The 27,859-nt window shown below is 50.3% G+C and overlaps 1 protein-coding gene across 1 annotated transcript in view; it reads right to left on the minus strand.

Annotated features, from left to right (window-relative positions):
- The window catches only part of PLXND1 (plexin D1), an 80,912-nt gene that overhangs the window by 44,504 nt on the left and 8,549 nt on the right, over window positions 1–27,859 (minus strand). The window contains exons 2-11 of the mRNA XM_040568309.1: window positions 17,335–17,511; window positions 14,236–14,367; window positions 12,541–12,641; window positions 11,749–11,878; window positions 11,273–11,447; window positions 9,676–9,784; window positions 8,549–8,651; window positions 3,853–3,957; window positions 1,925–2,014; window positions 965–1,058 (exon numbers count right to left, since the gene is read on the minus strand). Of these exons, the coding sequence (XP_040424243.1) occupies window positions 965–1,058; window positions 1,925–2,014; window positions 3,853–3,957; window positions 8,549–8,651; window positions 9,676–9,784; window positions 11,273–11,447; window positions 11,749–11,878; window positions 12,541–12,641; window positions 14,236–14,367; window positions 17,335–17,511 (1,216 nt within the window). The remainder of the gene's footprint in view (window positions 1–964; window positions 1,059–1,924; window positions 2,015–3,852; window positions 3,958–8,548; window positions 8,652–9,675; window positions 9,785–11,272; window positions 11,448–11,748; window positions 11,879–12,540; window positions 12,642–14,235; window positions 14,368–17,334; window positions 17,512–27,859) is intronic.

The following is a 27,859-nucleotide window of genomic DNA, read 5'->3' on the forward strand; positions in this document are numbered from 1 at the left end:
GCTTGGCCTATGCATGTATTTCAAAAATTACTCCACCCATGTGGAGTGCTTTGCAAGATGTGTCTCCTTTACATGCTGGGATTTAATACCAGGAAACCTTTTTAACCTGGGTCAGTGACTGATGGCGTTAATGTCCCTCTACATATTACAGTTATCCTCCAAAGATAATCTCACATTTAAGGAACTAGCTCTCCTTTGCATCTAGTGTAGATCAGTACCTTCTACCAAAATTACTGACACTGGTGAGAGGGAAAGGAGCCCAAAGACGCTGCATGCAGCAGTAGTATGTAGTTAGGTGAAGCACTGAGCCCAGACCAGGCAGGCGGAGGAGGTTGTTGTGCAAGCACTGGCTCTGCTGCCTGGGCTGGGCTTGTCCTATCTAAATGCCTTGTTTGGGTGCACTTTTCATGTGACTTTTTGCCTTCCTCACTTAATTTGCTGATGTAGCATGGGCTTTTTTAAGAATCCAAGCATTCTTCCCAGAGACAGAGAGCGGGCCAGGGGTGAAATGTGTTTACACATTTTATTCTTTCTCAGCACAGGACAAAAAAAATGCTCGATTTTTACAGCACAAGGAACCTGGATGCCATGCTCCTGGGACAGCGCACCGCAGGGCCCTTTCCCGCCCCTTATCTCCTTGGGAAGCATTCTTCTGCTGACCCAGGACAACTCCCTGCACTGCCGGGACCGAGAGCCGGCAGGCCAGAAACACTCTCAAGGACAGGGCTTGAGTTTTCCTGGGTGTAAAGTAGATGTCTGTGGGTGCGAGTCTGCCTGGTTTCTGCGCACATCTGCATGCACGCGAGACTGGGTAAATATGATTTCTGCATGTGCCTGAGAGAAAGAAAAGGGCTGTGCCCATCTGAGCCGCGATCTCTCTCCTGAACCCGTAAACTTTGCCAGGATTTTAGAGTCATTCAAGCTGACCGGATGAGAGCAGAATAAAAATATTTTCAACTCAGACCTGTCATCATCTCTGGACTGTCGATAAATCTGTCTGGTCTGTCCTTCAGCTGAAGGTTTACTGGGAAGAGATGGCTTTTTTCTGATGTGTGGAGCTGCAGGAAAACACAAATGAACAAAAACTGAGGACATTTAGTAAAATACGAGGTTACATACGCACACTAAACTGACTAACGCTCCTCTTGATGCTCCTCTTACCACTTCTTCTCAGTACAGGACAGTCTCATCTGTAGCTGAGAAAGAAAGGCAAGGGTATTTTCTGTCTTAATTGTTTGCTGAGGTCTCAACAAAAGGCAAACAGGCACAGTACACACAGTGGTGAGAGCAGAGCTCTGGTTTGCTGATATTTTTAGTAGAAACAGACAGGAAAATTAAAAGCCTGGCCAAGTGCTGAGCCACAATACAGGGTTTTGCAGGTGGCGGGATGGGGAAGGGCTCCTCTCCAGCCTTTACTCTAAATATTCCCATAGGTGGGAGCCCGAATGTTTGCTGCATTTCTGAAGTGTACTTTGTCCTCCAAAAACTGCACACCGTTCTTTGGTAAGTGCCTTAGCATTTTCTCAGACCAAATCCTATTTCAGACATAGAGCAACAGAATTAGCAACACTGGAAGGTGGCCAAATTTTTTTCTGTCTGTTTTACTGAACACTTCCCATTTAAAAAGGTAAAACAGGCAGCTCCTTCCCAAAACCCCAGTGGAGCACGGACTGAAGCTGCTGCAGATAATCCACGAGACACAGCATCGTCGACCTGTGAACGCCCTTCCAGCTATCGGCAAGTGCAAAGAGCCTCTTGTTGGGGAAGTTAGCCTGGTTTGTGCTTTTTTCAGCTGGCAGTGGAGCATGGGAGGGGGGAAGAAGGGTCCCAGCTGCCGGGTGGGGGGCTTGGGGGCAAGACCCTCGCTGCCTTCCAGTCCTGCCCCTCAGCACAGCAGTGGCTGGCAGCTGCACCCCCGACTCACCAGCACGTGTACGCACTCCACAGCGGAGGAGTTCACCCAGCGGGCTTCGAATGTCCTGTCTGTCCCAAAATGGCACTCCAGGGCTGTCTCCTGGGGGGGGAGGAAAACAAAGGGCTGAAGAGCCGCAATCGTTTTTTTGCAGTTCTCCATCAAAACCGATGGTTGCAACAAGTGCTGTGCCTTACTTTGCTTCTGCCACAAATGCCTGGGCTGTGTTTGAAGGTCAGAGAGATCAAAACCCAACACTGCAAACAGGGCTGGGGCTTGTGCCCGATTAATCCTGCTGTGTTACACAGCAGCAGGCACATTGGCTGCAGGCTGAGCATGGTGCATGGAGCCGCTCTGCCCCTGGCTCTCACCCCGTTTGCTGCTGTGAAGCATCATGGCCAGGCGTGGGGCGGCTGCTTCCGCAGACAGGGCCCCATGGCAAGTGCAGCACATGAGATGAGCCTGGCCAGGCTACGTTCCCGTAACCCCTGCTGGGGCATTCAGAGCTCGAGCTGCAGTGTGCTCCAAGAGCCAGTGTGTCCCAAGCAGCCTTGCGCATGCCAGACTGCACACCAGTCAGTGATTTGAGCTCAAAACCGTCTTACTTCTCTCCCAACAACTGCACCAAGCAAATCTCTAATTCAAATGAGGACCTAGCTGGGAGTATGTTCAAAGGCAGATTTTCCATTCTGCTTTACTGATAACACAAGCGATGATATCCTGCCCGCAGTTACTGTTGTGTCCTCATCCTGCAGGAAAAACTCCTATCTCCAAGCAGGCTGATGCTCCATCACTACTGAGGTCTAAATACTCTTTGAAAGTGGATGGATCTGATAAAAGACATGAAAGACAGCACCAGACTCCTGGCAGGGAGCTACTGGCTCAGTGAGCACACCCACAGCATCAGGAGGGGAACAGGCATCTCCTTCGGGGAGCTGCATGCACTCAGGCAATTGGTGCCTCTCCGGCCATGCAGCAGCCCCAGCGGACATCCCCGATGTCCCAGCCCTGGCAGCACTCAGGATCCCGCATGCAGAGGGCAGCAGGGAAGGTATCCCTGCCAGCACCCTGGGATAGCCTTGCAGATGGTGGCGGGAGGAAGACGGAGCCTCACCAGCTGCCCCTGGGGACAGAGGAGCCTCAGTCCCTTTCCTGCTGACTTCATTTCCTATCAGGTTACATGTGGTATTGCTTCCTCTCTAGCCACCTCCAGCATCCTCAGAGGAAGAAGGATTTCTCGCCTTTTTTTGCTGATTGCAGAGGAACACATTCGTGTTTACAAAGGCCGGACCTTGTGCAGGAAACAGCAGCCCAAGCCAGGGCAGGGAAGAGCTCGTTCGTGGTGTGCCGAAGGGACAAGGTCTGCAGCAGCCGTGCTAACACAGCGCCTGACTGCGCCCTCCTGCTGCCCCCAGAGAGGCGAGCCTCACAGCTCCACCCGCAGTTTCAAACCCTTTCATTTCTCAGAGAGGAGTTACCTGGCTGCCCAGTGTATGGGTACCCTCCATAGAGATGCTGCAAACGTGTCCCACAGGCCCTAAAAGACTTGTCCCAGATGATACAGAGCAATCTTCTACAAATACCAGAGCTTAGTCACATATTTTCCCAGTGCCCAGCTTCTAGGGAAGCTCAAATTCCTCTGGATTCTCATGGTGTGAAACATCTCAGAAAGCAGCATTAAATGTCCACTCCCACTTTTCACCCTATTACAATTCCCATGCCAGAAAACTGCATGGAAAAGGACTTTTTCACAAAAAAAGAACTCTGCAGTGACCACCAGAAGTTAAGCTACAACATGTTTCCTTGCTGTATTCCCACCAATTGCTTAGCCAGCACAGGGCATTCTGCCCACTGCTCTGGGCTTTATCTTTGCACTTTCATTTCTGGATCACCATGTGAGCTCATCTGAACCTTTCCATTCTCTCAAGAAACTCATTTACCTTCGAGAAAGTTGCATTAGCCAGTGAGATCGTAATGTCCCGAGAAGTTCCTGTGGGCATTGGGTCCAAAGAGACAGGTACAATCCGTGGACAGTCAATTTTCTTCTGTTACGTACAAAACAAGAAAAAAAAAAAAAAAAAAAAAAGAGATGTTAGCAGAATGCATGTTGAGCATCTGCAGTGACAAGGCAAGAAAAAAACGTCAGGACCCCTGATAAAATTAATTTCACTAAATCTTTAAAGACAGATGACAGTGCAACCCAAAAAAGTGAAATACCACAATGGCACCATGACACAGGAACCAGTAGCCACACACGGAGACTTCCTCCCTGAGCCACCAGCTTTATGCCCAGCCTTAAAAGCTCCCCATCTGCCAGCCCAGCCAACCTCTCCAGGATGGCTCAGCCACAGCCATGGGCTGGCAGTGCAGGCGGGAGGAGAGGAGCAGGAGTTCAGGAATTCCCCCTTGCTCCTGCCAGGGGGCCTCTGCCAGCACAGGGGCACCAGGGGCCCCGGAGGAGCTGCCACTCCTGGACCTCTCATCCTTCTGCACTGGATTAGATGTACTCCCCGCCAAAACACAGACCTGCACGCACTTCACAGCTGCCAGTCTGGGCAGCTCCCTTTTCACACACACAGAAGTGTTAGAAGCTGGGGCTGGAGTGACACTAAAAGGGTGCACTGCAGCCTACAAGGGCAGATCTGCTGGCATGACCCCCTCCTGCCGGCTGGAAGCCGATGTCTCATATGCTGCAACACTCATATGCTTGCAGAAATATGTCTCATTTCTGCAAGCCCCTGCAGAGATTTCCCTTTCCAGAGGTCTCCCTCCTGTACGCTGTTATTTCAGAAGTGTGGGGGTTTGTGCATGTGCATGCAGAGGAAAGGGTATAGCAAGCTGTAGGGGCCTTCAGGAAGGGGACTGCAGCAGGAGGACAGCTGAAATGAAAAGCCTAAATGAAGCTGAAAAATAATTTTAAAAGGTCATCTGTCCCCCTACTTTTGTTCTCACTTTAAATTGATGGCTCAGATACTGGAGCTGACTCAGAATTCAATTCTATGACAAGCCCGTCCTGTTCTCTCATGAGATGTAAATTACACTGCAAAACTACAGCAAAAATTAAGCTAGATTCTCCACTGCCCCAGGGTATATCCAGATTAATGTCTTTGACAGTGGAGCCATTGGGGTAAAAGACAACAAAATATTTGGCCTATTATACAGAATAATTTTCAGCAGGCAAGATTTCCTCTTTGCTTGCACTAGAGGCTGCCCCACTGAGGCTGCTGCTACTCCTGATGTGTGCAGAGAGGCAAGAGCCTGGTGCCAAGATGCATGGCAGAGCATCCCTGGTGCCAGGAATGCAGTGGACAGGAGGTTCCTCCCCTGCCCTCCCCGCAGTGAGCGAGGGAGCTACCAGGGAACTGTCTGAAAGTGCTTGTTTGACTGTGGAAAACACGATTTGTTTCTTATCAGGACGCTCATCTTAACCAAGCACAGTTGGTGCTGCCTAAACAAGGAGATTAAATAACAGAGATGCACATGATAAGAGAAGTAAAACAACAGAGCAAAGCAATGGAGAGAGATTTCAGTCCCAAGCTGCCTCAAGGAGAATCAAAAGAATTAAAATAAAACCAGTGGGGCTACCATTGGAAATTCATGCTAATGCTCCTATGGCCTGGTGTGTCCTTGCATGTCACAGCAGCTGGCATAGCTTGCTAGGTAAATACACTTTAGAGGACTGATTAACTCGTCGTCTTGCAGTCCCTTCTCCTGCTGTTCATCAGCAGCTAGAAATAGAGCTTTCCAGCTGATTGTATCGTTCACGTCTGGATCAGGGCGAAGGGTCTGAGTGCTTAAAATGCTGTGGATGAAGTCAGTATGATGCTTGCTTCCCAGTGGACCAGTTTTCAGGTGCAACCACATGAGCAATGGTTTATTTGCCAACAGCTCAGACTGCAGCTCGAGGAGCCCTGTTTCCAAGGCTACAGAGCACCTTACCCTGCAGGCTGCTCCCTGCAGTCGGTGGGGACAGTGCTCAGGAAGAGCACAGAGATGAAAGGGGGATGTGCCTAAACTGGCTGTGACATCCAGCCAAACTGTAGCTCTCGAGTAAGGCACCAGAGGCAAATGAGGAAGGTCAGCCGCAGCTGCCCTCACCACGAAGGTTCCGCGGGCTCTCGCCCGCTGCTCTTCCCAGTGCGCGAGCTGACGGGCGCGCGAAGGAAGGCTCGGTGCTCTGGGCACGCACGGCCGCTCCAGACCCCTGCCCGCAGCCCTGTGCCCTGGCGAGAGAGCTGCCCTGGGAGGAGAGGTGGCCACAGCGTGCCACGCCGTCCCATCCCGTCTGCACGGCCTAGGGGCATGGAGCTGGTCCCAGGCAGGCGAGGTGCAGCCGTGCCAGCACCCACGGGATCCCCTGCCTGGCCGGGATGTCGGGGCTGAGCTGCAGCAAACACTTCTTGCTTCGCTGCATAGCCGCTTGCCCCGTCACACTTCAAGAAGCGGCTGCACTTATGTGAAAGGGCACAAATTATTTCAGGCAGTTTTTGCATTTCCCAGTAACATTGCAGGTTATGCAGTGATTTGACAAGGAAAGCAAAAAGTCAATCCAGTAACACAGGGCCTTCTTTAGCAGTCCTCTAACAGACAGCCCCAGCTCTTCCTTTAGGTCTAATGAGAACTGTCCTGCGCACCAGACACGACAAAAACCACTGATCACTCTGTGGTCCTTGGCCACCTCCCTAGCTGGCTGCCCCTCCCCACTGCCCCTGACCCACAGCCGAAGTGTCCCGGGGCGAGGCTGCACACGAGGACCCCTGCCCTGCACGGAGCTGGCAGCGGCCCCTGGAGCCTGCTCGCAGCTGCCCGTGTCTGGGCATGGGACCGAGCGGCACCACGCAGCGTCTGTGCATCCATCCCATGTGCTGAGCACTGAATGGCGGAGATTTTCAATTGCTCAGCTCCCATCCATACAGCAATATAAAATGCCAGGTATTTTATGGAGCTTGGGAAATTTGCTAAGCAAAGGGTACTTTCTTAAACTGTTCATTATGAACAGTTAAGATATTCACAAGAAAGCACAATCCATTCAGAAACAATTCACAAAGCAGAAGAAATATGTCCTGCATTCCCAAGGAACAATCAAACAGCTGTGACCCACCAGTGGCAGGAAACATTTCATATTGTTCTCACAGCAGACAATACTGTACAGAGTTGCCATGTGTTGACCGTATCTGCCTGCCCCGTCCTAGGCACTTGGAGCATCCTACCCGCTTCCTACCAAAGGGGAGAGGGTGCAAAGGGCTAGCTCCAGGGTCTGACATGAGGCCAAACTCCTCACGGTGATGAGCACGGAGAGCCTCTGGAAGAGTTTAGATGAGGCTCAGCACACCAGTGCCAAAGGAATATTCAATTTACAGTGCAAAAGCTTGGCTTACATCTACAGCAGATTGATTGCTAAAAAGCCAATTTTATTTAAATTAACTTCAATTTAAATTTCAGAACCACGAACACACCAAGCCTCTGGGTTATTAAAAACCATAATTTGGAAAGGGGTGATTTTCTCCTTCAGATGAGTACCGCCAGTGGTGCTCTAGCAAATTATTAACATACCACAACAGCCAAGTCAAAGCTAACTGAATTGTAAAGTACTGATATATTTATTACTCAAACCCAGGCATCCCAGGACGTAGAGAACTAGCAGCATTACTCCAGACTTGAGAGGTGATAAAGAGCCCAAAGGGCAGAGGCTGCTGAAGCCTCTGAGGGAGCTCGAATGCCCTCGCCAGACTGTTAGCCGCTGGCACACATGCACAGGGCTCTGGGCTGGTGGCTGGGGAGCCAGGAGGACACACAGTTCAGCTCGGCATGGCTCAGCACGGCATGGCACAGCATGACTCAGCATGGCACGGCACAGCACAGCATGGTTCAGAATGGTATGGCACAGCAGAACTCAGCATGGCTTGGCACGGCACAGCGGAGCTCAGCACGGCTTGGCACGGCACTGCACAGCGTGGCACAGCGCAGCACAGCTCGACACAGCTCAGCTGCAGCTGACCCGCCCCGTATGTCCCCCTCCTCAACACCAGCAGCCTGGGACAAGCCATGGCTGTGCTGCTGTGGCCAGCAAGGAGCAGGTAGAGATCATGCTGAGGCTGGTGCCCAGGGAGCCCCCGAGGACCGGTCCCCCCATGGGGCCGGGCGACATCTCGCAGGTGCAGCCAGCACTCAGCCTGCCCCAGGCCCCTTTTCTCACAGGAGGCCATTCACCTCCTCTAACTTCTGCTCCCCTGCCTTTAAAAGGGGATCAAAACGCACCGCATGGCAGTCTGAACACTGCAGCGTGCTTGCACGTGCTACACGAAGTGTGTCTCAGCCTGGGGACCATGCGGTGAGGCGGCGAGCGCCCTTGCCACTGTCCCCGCGCCCAGGAGCGCGGCCAGCACAGCACGCAGGCAGCAAGGCTTTGATCGGAGCAGCCCTCGCCACCCCCCTGCCAGGCGCCCCGGGGACGAGGTGGGTCTGCACCCCAGGACGCATCGGGGACACAGAGAGGATTGGTCCCTGGAGCTGCCCCACACCACAGTGGGCAAAACGGAGGCCATCGACCTGTGTCGCCTGGGAGAGAGACGGTGACAGCAACAACATGGCAGTATGGGAAGCTCTCATAAAACAGCAACATCTGATGGGTCTTACCTTCATCTGCAGTGCGTCCTCACACTGTGAGCGGTTGGAGACACACATATACTTGGAGGGGCACCAGTAACACTTCCACTTGGTTGAGAGGCAGCTGGTGCACCTGAAACACCAAAGGTGCAATGAGAACAGTAGATTTCAGGCTGCTCAGCAGAGCCAAACCAGAGTCACACACTAAATCTTCACAAACCGTGTTCAGTCTTTGATGTGGCTAGGAAAAAACATTTATCGCAGGCACTGGCATTTTCTCTCCTCCTTTCTCTGGAGCTCACTGGGGACACACAGAGCTGCCCATCCCCAGTGCTCCCCACGGGGAGCACCCAAGTGTCACTGCCTGCAGTGCGACCACCCTGGCTGCAGGCCACGGCAGGCTTGGAGCCACCAGCTCTGGTCTCCCCCTGTGCAGCCAGAAATGCTTTCATCCCGTCACCAGGTGGGCTTGCAGTTCCCAGTCGTGCCGTGCATGCTGTGGGACCCCCAGTGGACAGGACCGGGGGATCACCATGGCAGGCTGTGCCGTCACGCTCTTCCAACAGGAGCATGGTCAGGGGGCAGGCACCAGGACATCCCCACGGCTGGCAGCCCCCTCCCCACCGCCCAGTGCTGCCCTCATGCTCCGGCTGAGCCCCCGGGGACATCTCCATCACCCACCACTGCGCCATGAGTAACCCACGGGAGCAGGGAGTGGACACGGGCCTCAGCAACCCCACAGGCATCGCGAGGGAGGCCAGTTCGGCTGCCTGAGGGTTAACAGAACAAGTTTTATATAAAAATATTATTGCTGTTTAAAAAAAGCCAACATGTCCAGATGGCTTAAGATGCCGCTAGGACCCTTCTTTGTAAATCCCTGGCAGCGCAGCAGCCACATTCCTGCCAAATCCTGCCCAGGCCCCCCAGCATCCCGCTGGCAGTGGCTGTGCTCGCTCAATTAACCCTGGGCGGGGGGGCCTTCACCAGCCTGTGCACACCTTTCTGGCCTCATATCGTCAGATTTGCCCATTTGCATGGTGCACAGGAGCAGGAGACACAGGCACAGCAGAGCTGTCGCCATCCTGCCCGCACCCAGCCACCGCCCTCCCCACCGTGGCACCAGGCAGCTCCACCGCATGCAAACCCAGATCACTTACGCTCTCTTTGGGTAAATGTTTCCAGTTCTTTTGCAATCATAGATGGTGAAATTGGCCCGGATAATATTTTTGCTGTTGACCCGGAGAGCAGTTTCAACAATCACGTGGTCTGAGAGAATCAAGCCAAAGAATACTGGATTGCAAGAGCCTCACTCATTCGTGCTCGCTTTTAGAAGACAAGACACACCCTTGGGAAAACAACGGCTAAATCTGATTTGTTTTCTCTAGGGTTTCCTCTGAGCTGGATTTCAGAGCTTGGACTATTCATCTTGTGCCCTCTGACTTCAAGTTCTTCCCTCTTAAATCAATGCTTTACATCACCCTCACCAAAAGGACATTGCGACTTTCAGCAGAAAATTCCAGTGTGTTGTGCAAGTGTTAATTAGCAGAGTTAATTATTGTCTTCTCTGACAGTAGGTGTTAAATCGTATTTTTTAAAAATGTGGTAATTAAAACATGTTAGTTAACATGTTTTAAAACCCCGCTCACTTTCCCCATGACAACAAACCCATAGAGTGCGTGGAAATCCCTTTTTTGGCTACACAGTTCTGCTATGCTAGGTCCCCCCTCCCCCCCAAAAAAATTGCCTTTTTTTTTTTTTTTTTTTCAATTTTGCCATATAAGCAGAGGGACAAGAGACAATGTCTCTTTCAGAATATGTACAATAAATCAGTGCACTGGATTCCAGAAATTCATTTCGACATTGCCGTAACCAACAATACAGAACAGTTAATAATCTTCCATTCTTTGGATAGCTACGGAGAAAAACAATACAGCTTTATAAACTTGCCTATGAAAAATGGGATTTTCAAAAGGACTAGCTAATTCTTCTCCTACTGAAGTCAATCATCTTCAATAGAGCATTCACTCCAGGCTTGAAAGATAAAAATTTAACAAGCACTGAAGTCTGGAAGGAAGCACCAAACCTCTCAGAGGGGCATCGAAATGGGGCTGTACCCAACATTGAGCTCTGGAAGCCGGAGTGCAAGGCTCATCTGACTTCAACCACAGCTGCAGGTGCCCATCTCCTCTGGAGCACAGTTCTACGTAACCTCAAGATGGGCATCACATTCTGGCTGCATCTAAAACCAGGGGGAATACTGGAAGATCTCAGTCTGCTTTTTGGTTGCATAAATGGGAGTAGAGTTTCTGAGCTGTCTTTAGGTACGCATTTGCTCTTCTTCCAGAGCTTCTCCTGAAGAGCACTGTATATTTCGAAGTGAGATTAAGCAAAAGCAATTGAAAGTATCTATATAAGTAGCCATATTATTTCCACAGGGCTAAACCCTTTTTGTTTTAGTGCTTATTGAATCTAAAACAGAAGCTTTAATGAGATAAATCTTAATAAAATAAGCACAGGAATGGGCTTTTAAATTCTGCTGTTAGAACAAAAATTGATAGATATGACATACTGTCAATTCATGTTAAGATGGTGGAACACCCACACTTTAAAGTCATATGCCCTGTGAAACAGAAGCAGCTTGTGTCTCTTTTCCCCTATGCATTATACGCACATACAACTGGGAAAAAAAAGCCTATGAAAGACTATTTCCATAAAAGTGTCTAGAATGAACTGAGCTTATTTCCCGCCACATACCTTGGTCGTCCGGAAATGCTGGATATTTCTCACGTGGAAGTAAACTGCAATAAATAAATTGGTTTGCATAATCTCCCGCAACTCTCGCTACCGTGTGGATATTATTTCCATAATCGCATGAAATGTTTGTTCCATTTAGGTTTGGAATAGTCCCATTTATTTGTATTATCAGGGCCTATAATTGGGGAAAAAAATCAGTTATTAGCTTAGAAAATCATATTTAGAATTTGTCAGTATTTTACAAGGTTTGCATAGTTTAGCAACTCCAAAACAAGTCCACAGGTAGCTGTTTTCTTTCGTATTGCGCATTTTGAACTCTAAAAAGTCATGTGCATACAAAAACCTGCTTTAGTCCACCTCAGAACTGCACAGAGCGGTGCTGCACTGGGGCACGCAGGTGTCTGTCAGCCCTGAGAGCAGGTAATGACTCTGTGTAATGCCACATACTATTAATTTAGTATTGACATCAAACGTACCGGTTTCTCTTTGTTGATATTAATCTCAGGCTCCAAGATGGTCATGGAAGGGCACTGCTGCACTCCTTCACTTGCACTCGCCCAGAAATTGGCCTCTGTGAAGTTCGTACACTCATGCTGCAGAGAACACCTGTAGTGCACATGCAAACAATTTGTGGTTGATTATTTTCAAAACAGTTGATAAAAACGTTGACATCCCTGTGATGAAAGAGCCTGAGAAAATCCCACGTCTACATCTTTTCCCCCCATCCATCCAGTTAAGCCTAAAGCTTTGCTGCTGTGTTTGAACAGTCTGGTTGCTTGTGCTCCCAGCAGCACCAATGGGGCATTGCATTTTAGGGTAAGCAAGAGCAGGCCACGCTCAATCCAGAACAGGGGAGGAAAAGGTGACATTTTGTCTGACATCTTCAGTTTGTAAATATGGAGTTTAATTTTGCAAACTCCTATTTGAATGTTGATTGTCTCCAACTCATAAATAATAATTGCAGGGGTAAAGACATTCTTTAGCAGGGTGTTGGCGCTTGGGAGTTCCATGGTTGGATGCAAGATATTCTTTGCACTGGCAACTGACTGCAGCATAACAATGCTGCTACAGTTAAATGCTGGCTCAAAAGTGCATCCCAACAGTTTGAGACCATACACAATTGTTTTTAAAAGCATGTCTTTTGTGAGGAATGGACAAAGGCTAGAGGTAGTGTGACTCAGTGGAAATACAGAAAGCACCAAAAATCCCTGGCTGGGCTTGAGGGCCAAAGCCCATGCTGAATCACACCAGGACACAACAAGTCCTACCTAGTCTCCATCGTGCACCACCCGCAGTAAGCGTCGGCTGCAGCCAGGCACTCTGCACATGTTGAATACTGGTTGCAGACAGCCACCTTCACTCGCGTCATCTGCACAACAACAACACGATTACATCCAAATGTTTTAAAATGCCAGAGAAATACTCAACCTGGATGTGTGTCCACCTCACCCGTCACTCAGATGGAGATGGTTTGGGCTAGTCTCGCGGCTTGTCCCTGACTGCGAAAAGCTCCCTCATGCCTGCAGAAAGCTCCTCTCTCAACAGAGCCGAATGGTACCTGGCTGTTCACAAAATGACCAGAAAGCGACACCATTTTGGAAACCTTAATTTCTAAAGAAATCACAGTACTGCTGGGGGTTTGAGGTAAAGCATGCATGCGTTGGTTTCTGCTTTTTCTTCTCTCAATTTCTGAACATCTGGGAGGGAAAACTGAGTAGTTTGGTAATGCAGGGGCCAACAACAGGAGGTTCCAGCAGCCCCAGGCTCCACCAGAGCAGCGCAGCCCAGCTGGTGGCTCCTGCACCCGAGTCCCACGTCACCTGTGGCTGTTTGCTGCTCCCCAGCCCTGCTGCACTCAGCTGCCCCCAAGTACTCATTGCACCGATGACAAATGAATTCATCTGGTTTACTGGGAAAGGAATGGACAGACGAGAGCATCAAATGTGCTGCACTCGGTGTTTTATCAAGCCATGAATAAGGACCACAGCACAGCCTGAGAGGTGAGAAGAGAAAGTCTGAAATATCAGCTGAAGAAGCATCCTGGGAGTGTTCTGTGAAATGATAATGACCAATCTGCAGGGAATTAGGGCTTGGAAAATATAAATGTAACATATAACATTTGTGGCTGTGCATCTGTTTTGACAGATTAAAATGTAATTCAGGACAAACCACCAGAGCCTGTAGTGCTCAGCTCTCATCTTCCTCCTCTGCTCACTTGGTGGAGATGAGACCGTCTGTTTCTACCTGCTGCGGTCTCTGAAGACCCCCCCATCCCAGCTCTCCCTCCAGCAAGGCCACGTGGAACACAGAAGCCGCCCCTACGGCTCCCTCCCGACAGGCCGACTTTTTGTTTGTAGGGTCTCCTAAAAGCCTCCTCAAAGACCATCTGCCATAATTTTTGGTTTTCTATAAAGCAACAGCCTCTGCTTATTTCCACACTCCCGTAAGCGAGATCAGTTTTGATATCTTTTACTCTTCCTTTCATTTTGCCACCACAAAGACAGGAAAGCCAATGCGGATAACGGGAATCTTGCCTGCACCAGACTCCAGCAAATCATTGCACGGCAGGGAAAAAGCTTGTGTGCATTTAAATTCATATTGCTCTAAAAATAAGGCTGGCACACCATAACTCAACTGCAGCCCACTGCCCAGCTTGAGGCCACAGAGGCCCAAAACAGCCGCTGCTCAGAACGGCGGGCGGGAGGCACGGGGAAGCCGGAGGGCTCCTGACGAGCTGCCCACCGGCAGACTGCTGCCCGGGCTGGGGGAGCAGGCACAGCCCCAGACAGGTCCAAGATGTGCCTCAACACCAGTCAAAGCTCTCGGCTTCTTTGCTCTGTCCATTAATGTTACAGCAAATTTTATTGTTTGTTTATTTCCTTCTTGCTCTCAGCTTAATGCTAAAGGCTAGGTGAAACACACTTTGCTCAGTGGACAATTTTCCTAAGAAATGCAGATCTCACCTGATAGGACGTCATCAGATAGAGGAAGGTGGAATCAGAAGGATCGAACTGCATGATGGGGTGGACAGGCTCTCCGTAAGCCACCGAAATGGATCTCCTGCTGACAACCTTCATGGCGCTATCCAGGTTAATCTGTAGTGAGAAGAAGCCACTCACTGAGACCATTTTTCAAACACTATGGGGAGGTTACTTTTCCTCAGTTATAAACAAGAACCAAAATGGCATCTAAAGGTGTTCCACATTTTTGAGTGCTGCAAGTCTCTAAATGCTTTATAATCTGCACATGTAGAGCTTTATAGCAAAGCCAGCTCTGTGGCACAGGGAAGCCACTACATAGTCCAGAAAGCCCATGCCACAGCCAGGAGCAATACCTCGTGATGAGCAAACCTCACGCCCCTTGGTCTCTCAGTCTAAAGCCCTCTATTTAAGAGACTGCCTGGAAAACTTCTACCCTAAGGCTCTACCCACTGCACAGCTTGGCTACATGGCTGCATGATGGTTCCCGTGTCAGTGAAACACCAGCGCGCCACAGCCGTGCTGCTCTCGCTGTACCCTGATGTAGGTGGCATCAGCCTTCAGCCCTCATTACATACATATGTGCATTTTTGTTACAAAGAACATTTATTTCCAACGTTTAATGAAAAACAGCAAAAATCAGCAACATGGTTGTATAACATGGCATCCCCTTCTCCCTGTATATTTGAAAAATAAGTGTTGTCATTCCCGGCCAGAAGAAGCTTTTATCCCTGCTAACACCAGGAGACCACAGCAGCTGCAGCAAGAGAACTGAATCCTACCTTGCCTCATGAATCACCAGCTGAACCGCTGGCAGTGATGGAAGAGGCTGCAAAGCATCAGCCTGCCTTTCAGATCCCAGAATGTCTTGGCATTTGACTTGAAAACTCAGCAAATTAAATGTGGCATTGCTGAGAGGAAATAACAATAGAGCTACACAATTTTGTGTGACAGTCACTTTTCAGCTTAAAACAGAAAGGGAGAGAGGAAAATTCCTACCTCTTTACTAGCAAAGGGAGGCAATAATTGTAAGGACCAAGCGTGCCTGTTCTCTCTAAAGTGTAGATTAATTAATTAACACAGGATTAATTAATTCTTATATTAGAGCTGCACCAACATGTCCTAGTAAGATAGCTAACACAATCTCAATGCACAGGGCTTCCCTGTGCTAGAAGCTGTATGCAGGCACTGCAAGCAGCTGTGTAGAAAAAGAGAATGATCATTATCCCTATTTTAAAACCTGGCTATCCAGAAGATAAATAATTTGCCTAAGATCACCCACAACACGCAAGAACCAAGCCCTGAGACCTCCACTTCAGTTTTGCAGTGATTCTTTCTCTCTTCTTGCTGAGCTCTTCTCTAACCCCTGGCTGTTCCCAGGTGCTGTCCCTAGGTCCCTCTGCCTCCCGGACCACCTGGACACTTCCCCTGGATCCACACGGAGCTGCACAGCCCCGGGAGAGCCCCAGCAGCAGTGTAGAGAGCACCAGTCCTCCCACTGGAGCTGGGTCAGTGACGTGCTGGGGGACGCCCGTCTGTCCAAGCACATGCATCCACCACCCCAGCTGGGCTGCACGGGTGCTAATGAGAGCAGGGGGAACAGGTGAGAGCACAGACAGCCCACACCATGTCCCCAGCTTGTGGCTGCAGCCGGGGTGGCTGAAGTTCTGTGTGATCCCACCACAGCACCACTTTCTACAGACTCATAACTCGAGACAGGGTGGCTTGCCAGAACGTCAAGCCCTGCTGCACCCACGCCTCCTTCAGGGATGGGACACCCTGCCACACCTTTACATTGGCCACTGCCTTCCAAGCACTGCTTTTCCTTTAATGACTTTGCTGGATGTGGCACAGTTAATGGCTCTCGTGAGATGCCTGTCTGCAACCTACCTGATTAATTCCCCATACCCTGGCAGCCATAATTGCTGCTGGCAGGAGCCGGTTGAGCACTATTTCTGCCCCTTTGCTGTCTTTTCTCAGGCAAATCTGAATGATAACTCACGCAAAGTATCTTGTATCCCGTGCCAAATAACAAGGAGCCCTGAAGGTAAAAGGGCTTCTGGTTATGCAGCTGTGTTGTAGAATTAGATTAGAGCTATCTGAGCAAATTATCCCAGCAAAGGGTAGCCAGGAGCCTCTCCCTAATGGAGGTTCAGTAGATAAGGCTGCTTTCTCTGAAATGGTAATGGAAGCAGAGCTGTTAATACTGTGTGAACACGGGCAGCTCTGCGTGTGGTATGTGCCTCTCTCCCGGCGCAGTGCACCTGGCAAGGATGCCAGCCGCCTCCCATCCTCCTGAATTACTTGCCCCTTCAGGCAAAAATCAAAGCAGCAAGTTGCTTTGTGATTGTTCCCACATTTCTGCCGGGAGCACTTGGAAGCAAGGGAAGAGATGGGATCAGTTTTCTTTTCTCCAAGCATTTTGATCCAATATTCCATATTATGCAGTACTTACTACAGGCTGAGACAAAGCAGATATCAGCCATCTCTCTCCTCCAGGGCTTTCTCTCCCTTCTCTCTATGGACTTTTGACACTCAGAATACACCAAACTGTTGTGTCTGGCTGGAATCAAAAGTTTCTTTGGCAGACTTCAAGCGCTAAAGTTACTGAAACCTCGGCCTTGCGTCTTGGCTCCAGGCATTGCTTTGCTCTGCACTGCCTTTGGCACATTATTTAAAATAGATACTTCAGCTCCATCAGATGCCTGGATTCACACCTGCTTTGGACTCAGCACTGGCAAAGTATTGCTCAGTGATTCCCCTGTCTACATGGAGCCTTCAAAAGCCATCAGCTCATGGGGAGAATTTATTAGAAGAGCTGATAATAATTAAATGCTGCACAATAGCATTTCTAGCACAGGTTTCATCAAGTACATCCTGCTTGCAGAACCATCATTAACAGCCACCAGTCCCCAGGCAGCATATATCGCTGTACCGATCACAGCAGCGTCCAATTACTTCTTTATCACCAAACGAAGGCAGGTGTTAGATAAACCCAACAACGGACATTGGCAGGGGCAGCCCCTGGCCCTCCCCGTCCCCCTGGCCCTCCCCGTCCCCCTGGCCTCTGCACCCTGCACTTGCCTTCAGGAGTCCTCCGCTGGCGGTGCCCAGGAACACCACGGTGTAGTTATTGACACTGGCGACCGCCACCGCGGTGAGGCCGTTGTAGGTGAACACGGGGGTGGCGGTGATGGGGTTCACGATGGCCAGCGGGTGCTGCAGGTGCGCTGCTCCGCAGTCCAGCTGCTCCGGCTGCAGCTGTGGGGACACACGTGTGTGTTAGCGGCTGCACCAGGCCAGGTCCTGCCTTCCGCCAGTATGGCTCAAACCTCTGAGCCCAAAGAAAAGGCCTCACTGCCGAGCCATTCAACGGGAAAAAGCAGATCCATTTGGGGGCAGGAGCGACGATGGAGCCTCCCTTGTGCTTGCGAGGCCTGTCCTCAGAGCCAGAGCCAGACCTGATGAAGCCCAAGGAACAGGCTTCGCCAGGTTGCCTTGGACAAGCCAATGGAGGACTCTGACCCTGCTGCAGGAAAGAGCAGGGCAGCACCAGCACGGCTGCTGGGGTTGTCCGACACAGGCACCCCAGGCAGGTGTCCGCCAGGCAGGGTCCCGTTGCCCACAGCAGCATGGGGCTTCCGTGCCACACACGGGGACGCTGCCCGTGAGCCCACCTCACACCTACCCACGGCCCAGGGGAAGCCAGACCCTGCCCTGGCATCTGTCCCAGCCCACATCCTGCGAGGAGCCTGTGGGGCCAGGCGCCAAAGTCCAGGGGCAAGCAGGGGTGGGAGGGAGGCGGGGAGGGGTCTCCTCCCTGTGCTCTGGGTGCCCCCAGCCCTCCCCGGTGGGGTCTCAGCCAGCCAGGGACCAGCCCCGCACATGGCCACCCGCTCTGCTCCCGTGGCACTGCCACAGCCTCACTGCCCCCACCCCATGGGCACCGCTGCTGTGCCGGGCAGCTGCGAGCTGGGCAGGAGAAGGGAAGGTTCATCAAGTAAAAGAAGTTAGAATATTATTTCCCTGCAACCAAGTGAGGAAATGAGTGAGAACAGAGCCAAGGGAGAGGAAAAAAGACAGGCTCACTGGAGACCCTCAGGACTGTAAATCCAGGCTCCGATCTTGCTGCTGCTGGAGTCAACAGCAAAATTTCCACTGGGCAGATCCTCACATGCTTGGCCAAGTCATGCAACACTTCACTGCAGGCGCTGCCCACTGATGGGCTGAGACATGAGGAGAGCAGCCTGGGAGCAGGATCAGGCCAGCAGACACAAAAGGCAGGAGGCTGCTAGCCAGGCAGGAGCAGATCAGCGACGGAGGTGTCCCCACAGCCTGGGGCACGGAGGGGAGAGCAGCAGCAGTGAAACTTGTCCCAGAAATGCTGAAACCACCACGACCACCCAGCCTGGCCCCATGGGCTGCAGCCGCTCGCAGCCCGCCATACCCTGGTGAGCAAGTACGAGCTGTGCCCTGCACATGAGACCACAAGACCTTTAATATCTGCCTCCAGTCTCTTTTGCCAAACTGCTCCCAAAGCTGTGAGGGAGCAGGAGCCGGCTGTATTGCAAAAAGTTAAACCGAAGATATCCCGAGCCAGGAGCTGCAGCTCCAGCAGAAGCCCAGCTGTGGTGAGAGCTGGCCGCGATGCACAGCCTTGAAGCCCAACCACTGCTCCCATAGAGCTTCGTACCGGTGCTGCTGGTGAGAGCTGTCCAGGCTGGTACCAAGGCTCCCGCTCCCATTCGTTAACGGGTGCAAAAGAACAATGACAGAGGAAAAAATGTAAGGACTCCTCCTCTATGTCACCTAGATCTAGTCTGTGAGCAGGTATTTGGCTTACTTGGCCCACAGCAAGACAACAGACTTGACCATTCTGTGCTAAATTAATTAGCACCGCCACTGCATGATGGCAGCATTTAAAAAACTAGCCTGATGCTTCATATTTCTCCTTCCCTGCTGAGACGCACCCAAGATTTACGACCGCTCTCACCCTGAATCCTCTGAGATTCTCCTTATAATTTCTTCTCAGACAATGTGGATGGATTCAACAACGTCTGAATATCACAACAGTCTTGCTGCCGACAATTTACCTGCTGTCACTCCCACAGCAGCTTTTATGAAGTGCTGTGGGGGCAGCTGGCGCCGTTCAAATGATGGGCATGTTTCGAGGGCCATTACCACATCATCTGCAGTGTCATTTCAGGCTCATCTCAAAAGCCGCAATTGCGCTGTCACCCTCGCTGGGTGTTGGCATGCAGCACACAGGACGACAACTGCAGGTATTTGCAGACTGGTGCTAGCCTAAAAGCAGAGGTGATTATGGCCCTGGCTGCGGGAAGCACTTGCACACCGTGTCAGCCAGGAGACCGCTGATGGACCTCAACCCACACCCCCGCCACCAAGCCTGTTTTATGCCTTACTGAAGTCAGATGTACCACGGATATCCCTTCCGAAACAATACTTGGGAGTGCTAATTTAAGCAGAACAAATGCAGGGATTGAGGCTGTATCTGTTAGGATACTGGACCACATGCTTCTACCACACAGAAGCTGACGACCAGCCTGTTTAGCACATCCCTCCCTTCCTGGGCTGAGTGCACCAGTCTTGTGTCGCAATTCCTGTAGTACCAGTATTATTTCACTAATGGAACCAGACTGCATTCAGCTCTACCCTCTCTTCAGTTGGTTTGAAGCCACTGGGCCTGAAGCAGCTCCTGATCACAGGTTTGGAGGACAAGGCCAGCCTCTGGGCCTCTGCTCAGGACAGCACCAAGAGGAGGCAACACACTTGGAGCTGCAGCTTGGTTTATACAGGCGTGAGATGAAAGGATCAAATGTTCTGGATGCAAGTGGCTTTTCTAAACATATTTTGCAGTTTCACAGTATTTCATTCTTTTAAAACAAAACAAAACAAACAAACAAACAAAAAAACCAACTGCAGCCCAAATTCTCAAGTGTGTGTTTCCCGTGTAACTGGGCAACACGATTTCTTTATGCTACACACAGGCTATGGCAAGCCATTCATTTTTCTGATTTAATGGTTCCTTCCACTCACAGACAAACCTTCAGAAAGGCACTTGGTTTTATTTATTTGTTCTGGGGACACTTATCTCTAGCTCCACTCCACCACTCTCTACCAACATCAAGGAACCGAAGCTCCCAGGGCTCCCTCCTGCTGGAGGCTGAGGCGCGGGGCAGCTTGGGCACCAGGAGGCACGCTCAGAGGAGCCTCCTGGGGGCAGTGGTGTCGGTCCTCCACCAGCCTCCCCCAGCCCGGGGCACAAGCCTTTCCTTCCACAGATGGCTGAAGCCAATGGGAGCTCCTTATCTGCTCTCTCTGCCTGTTTATAAATCACACTTTACAGACCCAATATAAACACAAAGTGTTTTTCATGGTAAACAGGATGTAACCATTCTAATGCAGGCCAGGCATTATTTTGGTCACATACATCCTTCCTTTAAAACACCTTTCTTTAAATGACATCAGTTCTTCCAAAGGACAAGCAGGAGACATATGGTGTTTCCCTCACATGGTCTCCAGGGTGGGGTGACACAATATGCTGCTTCTGTCTGTAAACTGCAGCACCGAGGGGATATTTTAACTCTGTCATTTTAGGGTAAACAGGATATGACCAAGTCACATCCTTATGCAGGCACCAGACGATCACTCCAGATAATCACCGCAGCTTGGGAAATTTCACTTAGAAGTTGTGCTGAAAGGCATTCTTGATACAGAATGGGTGAAATCTTGCTCCGTCTTAAGCCAGACGGACCTACCCTGCGGTGGGGAAGACATAAATAAAACTTTTCTTCCCAAACCAGTACCTTTCTATCATTTGCATTTTAAAACAACCCTATGGGCATTTATTGCATTGCCATTATTTTTCTGCTACACGCTGTGGATACCGAGTAACTCACAGAAATATTGAAAGGGAGGCCTAGAACGAGGTCCTTCTGCACCCAACACATTCGCCCCTGCCACTCTCATGCTACAGTGGAGCCGCCCCGGGCACAAGCCGCCAACAGCCCAAGACCAGCACAAGGTGAGCAGCGGTGCTGTCATCCCACACGCTCACAAGGAGGGTGTACTTTGTATTTCTACAAAATTTCAAAAATGGAGCAAATGAACCCAAACCAAGGAGCAACTCCTAAGAGGAGGGTTAGTCAGATTAACCCCTGAGTGTGATCAGAAAGACAACACGGGACAGAGATGAAACATTTCCAGCCACATCAGAGCTCAAGTGTTCAGCTGCTTTCGCAGTGCAAGTTCAGTCCTTTATCCCAGGCCTAGAACAGCACAAACTGAAGAAGCGATTTACCAGAATTTCCATTACCAGTCCCCCAGCCCTGCGCGCTGTGCCCCAGAGGCAGGCTCGCAGGATGTCGGTTTCGGAAGGAAGTCTGCTGGAAACAGAAGGAGGAAGAGGAGTGGTGAGGCAGCACTCAGGAAAACCATGAAATGTACTGATTTTTGTATCCTGTCTTTGTGACCTTAAAAATAGTTCTTAAGCAAAGATGGGAGTTTATTTCTGAATCAAAACCAGGCTGCAGTTCAGAAAGAAGCCCTGCAGCTTCTGCTTTCAGCAAGCAAGCTCTTCCTTACTGTACTACAGAAAGCCTGAAAGATTTGCAGTGCAGCAGTGAGAGGAAAGCAAACCCACCCCTTTCATGCATCGTATCAGAGTGGATTAAAGTGTTGGCTCCTAACATGCCTGGAGTCCTGGGAAAATGACATAGCCAGCATCCGATAATCCGCTCCAAACTTGTTGATTTGTGGGACTTAGCAATCGTCTTCATAGGCTCAAAATTTGGCAGTTGCTCCCACACAACTGACATTTTCAGGCCATTAAGTTCTGTGATAAAAGGGCTCTAGCCTTATCTCCCGCCTTCCTTAACATAAACCATTAGGCTTTTATTAACATTTAGGTATGACTCAGGGAAATCTCTGACTGCAGACAGAATATTGAAAATAATTTGGATATTGTCTGAAGAGAATAGCAGGGCATGGATTCAAAGCTGAACAAGGAGAGAAGCTAAAAACCATTGTGGAAATATTCCACAAGCACCATAACAAAATGGGCAGAGTGAGAGGTGGTGGCCAGCACTCAGTCGCATTTTGAAAACAGAAAGCACAAGCCCCCTTCTGTGTCCGGCAGAACCCAGACTCGGCCACAGAAGCCCTCCCCAGGCACAGCCTATTCATTTCGGAGCCCTCACAGTGTTGCCAGCAGTTTGTACACACAATCATGCGTTTATCTGCCAGAGTGTTGCAACCAGAGCTGTCAAAAACAGGCTTTTTAGGATGCCTGGAGGAAAATGTCATCGTTAGAAGAGGACTCCACTGTTAAGGCACTTGAGACGTAAGCGGTCTCTAATTGTAGTGCTGCCGCAAAGACAGGCATTATCAGAGAGCTCCTCTGACTTCCCATCATGTTTTTTAGGCAATGGGAGGCAAATCAATGTGCACTCTTGACCAGTTGAGGCACTCAGGCTGAGCACCGCTGAAAATGGAATCTCGCTGCATTTTTCTCAAGAATCATCCACACTGAGCAATCAGCACCCATACTGCACAGTAGACTTCCTTAGAAAAGGCTTAAAATTACATTTGCACCCTGTTTTTGCTGTTTACTCAGACTACAAGTTTCTTGAGCAAGGAAGCGGCCATTTCTGCTGTGTTTTGCACAATGCCAGCCCTGGCCCACGCTGCACTGCTAGCCACCAGCGTAGCACAACTAATGGGCTATCCAAACAAGGATCTGTCTGCTCTCAGCTGTGACCTGGACCACGTCCTGCCCGTGGGGAGCCACAGGGCATGGCACCACCGCACCAGCAGCCGCCCCGGCCCAGCGCTGTCCAGACACAGGGGGCAGATTCCTGGTGCCGTAAACCGGCGCAACCCCACCGATGCCGGCAGATAGCATCTGCCCAGATGTTACCCTGAAGGGCCTGAAGTGTGTGCGAGAGGCCACTCACACGGCTCTTGGGACCACTTCTGCCGACCTCCATGTTTATTTATGTCCCAGGAGCCGCAGCCACTGCGTGCAGCCGCGCTCCCCATGTGCCTCCCACCCAGCATGGGTATGAGCGGGAGCACCATGGCCCCGGCACCACCACTGCTCAGGGACAAATCCCAAACATCGCAGGGAAAGGCGCGCTTGTCACACTGCCATGAAACTGACCCTGGCAGGGCAGATGGGAGCAGGGCAGGGGACTAATGACAGCTTTGCCCCAGGTTTTACCAGAACGTCACTTCTGCTGCTGCATTCTCAGCCCACGTCTCGAGAATGGGGAGGTCGCGCTGGGCTGGCCGCCGCGCTGCGCACAGAAGTGAGGCTCTCCCCTGCCTCGAATAAAGCCAGGCTGGCACCGGCTGCTCACAGCCCAGCACCAAACTGCTCCTGCCCAGCAGCAGCCTTCCCGCCATGAGACGGGAAAGTTAACGGCTTGCTGAATAGCAGTAATTGCTTATAAAAAACTATCAACAGATTCCCTCTGTCAAATCCCCATGAATCACCATTCCCTTGACAAACGAGCATTCACTGTACCAAAGCCAGCGGCATCCAGCAGAATAGATGCATCGGTTGCACAGAGAGAAAAATGACTGTATCAGTTCAGCAGCTCCTCCCCTCCACAGCAGACAAACGTCACCCCCATGCCAAAAAGCGTCTCCTTGGCTTCTGCAGAGTTCCCGATGCCTGGCAGTTTTTCAGCCTCTTATCTTCATTTTTATTTTACAGGAGAACTTTTCTTTTCCTGTCTTATAAAACTCATTCTTCCCCCTCCCTACTCTTGACTCAACCCCTTTTCTTTCCTTCCAGCTTCTGACATTCACTCTTCGCAGTTTCCCCTGGGAAACTCACCTGATTGAAACGACCAAGGAATTCAGACTAGTGTCCCTCAGATTAAGCGAGCAGAGCAAATAATGAGTGAAACCAAGCAAGCACAGTAACAATCACCATTAGGAAAGGCCAGCAGCAGCAAACACTGCAGACAAGTGATTCTCCTGGGACTTTTCATCCCCTTAAACCTGCTCAGCAGTTGCACAAGGATTAATCAGGATTCATTACAAGCAGAAGCAAGAGGTGTGTGAGGGCCTTGCTGCTGTTCGTCCCAGCGTGCCCATATCACTAGTTCTGCCTTTCACTAGTTTCTGGAGTTTCCAGCAAAGACCGAAGCGCTCATCTGTTGTAAAATGAGGGGCTAAGCACGCTGTGCATCTGTAGCCGGACATGGGACCGGGGCTGACCTAGCAAGCCGAGCCCACCTACTGCCCAAAACCAAATGAGGAGCTGTTTCAGAAGGGAGCCTGCAAAGGCACGGATGGATCGAGACCTTCAACCAGCTGATGGCCAGACCCAGCTCAGATCAAACCGCTCACATCAGCCCTGCACCCCGCCCACAGGGGTACCCAGCACCGTGCCCCTGCTCTCACGCACCCTGCAGAGATGGAGCCACGGGCAGCACCAGCAACTGGAACCACTCGAAGCAGAGAAATGCAGCCCTTTAACTGAAATTGCATATCCTTCATGCTGCCAGGAAGACTGGTCAGGCTTATTATGCTGGTCTTCATCCTGCATTAAATACAATACTTCAGATTATACAATCAAATCCCCCTGGAATGGGCAGGCAGAAGGATTAACGAACAACAGGCTCCAGAGGGGTTGTCACAGTCAAAACAGCAAGTACCGGAGCAGCAAGAGTTTGTATGTATGTCCTTTAAATCCCCCCTGTTGGAAACGCCATTCCTCTGACCAGTTCTGCAGGGACAAAGAGGAGAATTTATCAGTGCCTCCTTCCACGGGCATTCTGGATGCTCTGAAGCATCCCCGTTGAAATTGTTCGGAATAAGACATCTGATTTATTCAGACTGTATTTTCTTAGCTGCTCTTTCCTGAGGAGAGTGCCCCGTTCTACCACGCGAGCTGTGTTTCTCATTTATGCTTAGCTTTGGCTTCAGTAACCACAATTTCAAAATATTCAAGCTCCTTCCCACAAGAAGGAATCCTGGGTGAACAGTCAGTTTGGCTCCTCGATCTTCAGAGGTTATTTTTTTCTTATTGCTACTGCTAATACTTAGCACTTTACATCTTCAAAGTGCATTGAAGGCATATCTGTGCTGAAAAAAGCATCCATTAGAGTAACACCTTCTTACCTAACACAACTGGTCTTTTGCATGTGTCAGTTCAAATCTGCTTCATTTAGCCATAGTTTATAGTAAATATTTTCCTGTATTTTCCTCATTAGTTCTGCCAAATCAATTAAGCTCTGAGATAATAAGCAGAATTCTGTTCTTCTTTTATGCATCCTCAATAAAACCTGGGTGCTTCCCTGACTCGCAGCATCGCTCCCACACTGGCATGTGGACAAGGAGTCCTCTGCAGGGGCTGCCACGCACAGCATGTGCTCAGAAGTCTTGGTAGGGGCGGTCAGAAACAAAGCAACGCCACCTGCTCCCGGCACCCAGCCAGCTGGAGAGCTTGGCGTGCAAGGTTAGAGCAAGTCTTTCTGCTCATTAAGCGAGCCCTCTGAACATACAAGTGATCAAGGCATAACAACCGTGCTTTAAGGGACACATGCTGCTCACAAACATACCTTTTTTTGACACTAATGTACATGAGATAGAGACCTCTGCCCTCATTTTTAGGACTGAGGCAATCCAAGTAATAACTTGAGTGTATGGCTATGGAAAGTGAGAAAGGATCAAGGTCTGGACACAGGATCTTCTGACCTGCAGCCAACCCTTGAACTCACATGCAAGCAATCGCACAAACAGCACCTGTGTGAAGCAAAAGACTTTCTCCAGGCTTCTCTCTGAAAGCACTATGCTTATTTACTTACCCATATTTTATATCTTCACTTCTTCTTTGGACGTCCTATTTTATTGTACTTTTTTTTTCCAATTAGAAAATTAAAATCTGCAGAATGATTTCAAAATTTGTTAAAATAAATGGTCCTGTTGGATTCAGCAACCAATCACCTCTCCTATTTGGTCAAAGCATTGAAAGCTTCCTCTTTCTCTATCATTTTATATTTTTCTCTGCTGCCTTCAAGATTTGCAGGGGCCAATGTTTCCAAAACTATTTGGGAAGATCCACTACATTTTGCAGCTCATCGTGGCACCAAATTTCAGCACAACGTTACATTACAGCTGGAAGACTCCAGGGACTAGCATCACAATTACAGTTTCTCCCCAAAGCTTGAAGCCTGTCCTCAGCCCCTTGCTGAAGTGGGGCCGAGCAGCCCTCCTCGGCACAGGGGGCCAGTGTGCTGACACAGAGCTGCCCCGGGGGCTGCCCCAGGAGAGCTGTGCAGGGACACGCGCCCCCCTCCCCAGGATCCTCAAGGACAAGCACAGGGAAACCACCTGCATCAGCTGCTCTCCAGATGTGGATGTCTGTCCCCAGTGCCTGTGTGCTGCACCAGCTGCCTTTCTGGACAGGGAAATCGAGGCAGCTACCATTTCCTTCCCAAGTGAGGACCCTCCACACCAACTGCCCAAAGCCCCACCTAAACCCGCTGCCACCCGGCGCAGACCCCGCAGCTGCCCAGGGAACCACGTGCAGCAGCACATGACTTCAGCACCTTCCAGTTAAAATCGTGATCTATGAGAAATAACAAAGGATGACAGGGATTCACAGTCCAACATCTTTGGAAACTGCTATTTTGTACAGTATTTAAAAAAAACAAACCTCACCCTTCTCACTGAGTGCTATCATCATGCTATAAACTTCTCCCAGCTCTTTCCAAAGAGAGAACTCTATATGCAGACATTTTCTAGAATACACCAGGTTTTCAGTGGCTCATTTTAATCAGGCTATCCACCAGGGATGGCTTTTGGCCACTAGTAGCTCCCAACCCGTTAAATGTTGGCAGCGGTCAGCAGACGGTGGGATGAAAATCTAATAGCTGAAGGGTTTTTGCTCCAGAAGCGAGGAGTGTGATGCAGCGTAATACTTTAAACAGAGGTGAGACAGAAACAGGAACACAAATTCCAAATTTCCTTCAAATAACAGAGGGACATCTTGTAAAATCCAGACTTTTAGACAATTTTGCTTCTGGGTTAGAATTGAGAGATTAATGCTCCAATGCCACTAATAACACTCAAGCTGCTGAAATCCCGTGAGACCAGCAACCCTCTAACAGTTTGGGCTCAAAAAATGTGCAGCCCTGTTCCAGCAACCAGTCCAGCCCCATGAGACTGCTGCTACTCACAATCATGCTGTGTTCCGAGAAGGACAAAGCAGAAAGAGGCCCCAGCAAGACAATAAGGAAAAAGCCTGAATACCCACGCTCACCCTTATCCACCCTTCCTCTGAAAAACAACACGTCCTCAAGTGGAGAGGGAAGCACAGGGCTGGCAGCTGCAGGTCAGCCCTGCTCAACGCACAAACAGCCACCGCTGCACTCCTGCTGCCACAGGACACTGCATCCCCTGTCCCAGGGGTGTCCTAGTCCCACCCCCAGCACAGGTCTGCATTTGGTGTCTCCATGCACTCTGCTTGTCACTTGGCGGGTGACAAGGCAAAATCAGCACGGGCTTTGGGATCAGCTCGTCTCATCCGCACACCACGTCTGACAAGGGTTCACCCAGGCTCTTTTTGATACAG

This window comes from Cygnus olor, chromosome 10 (genome assembly GCF_009769625.2).
Source record: "Cygnus olor isolate bCygOlo1 chromosome 10, bCygOlo1.pri.v2, whole genome shotgun sequence".
NCBI classification, from domain to species: Eukaryota; Metazoa; Chordata; class Aves; order Anseriformes; family Anatidae; genus Cygnus; species Cygnus olor.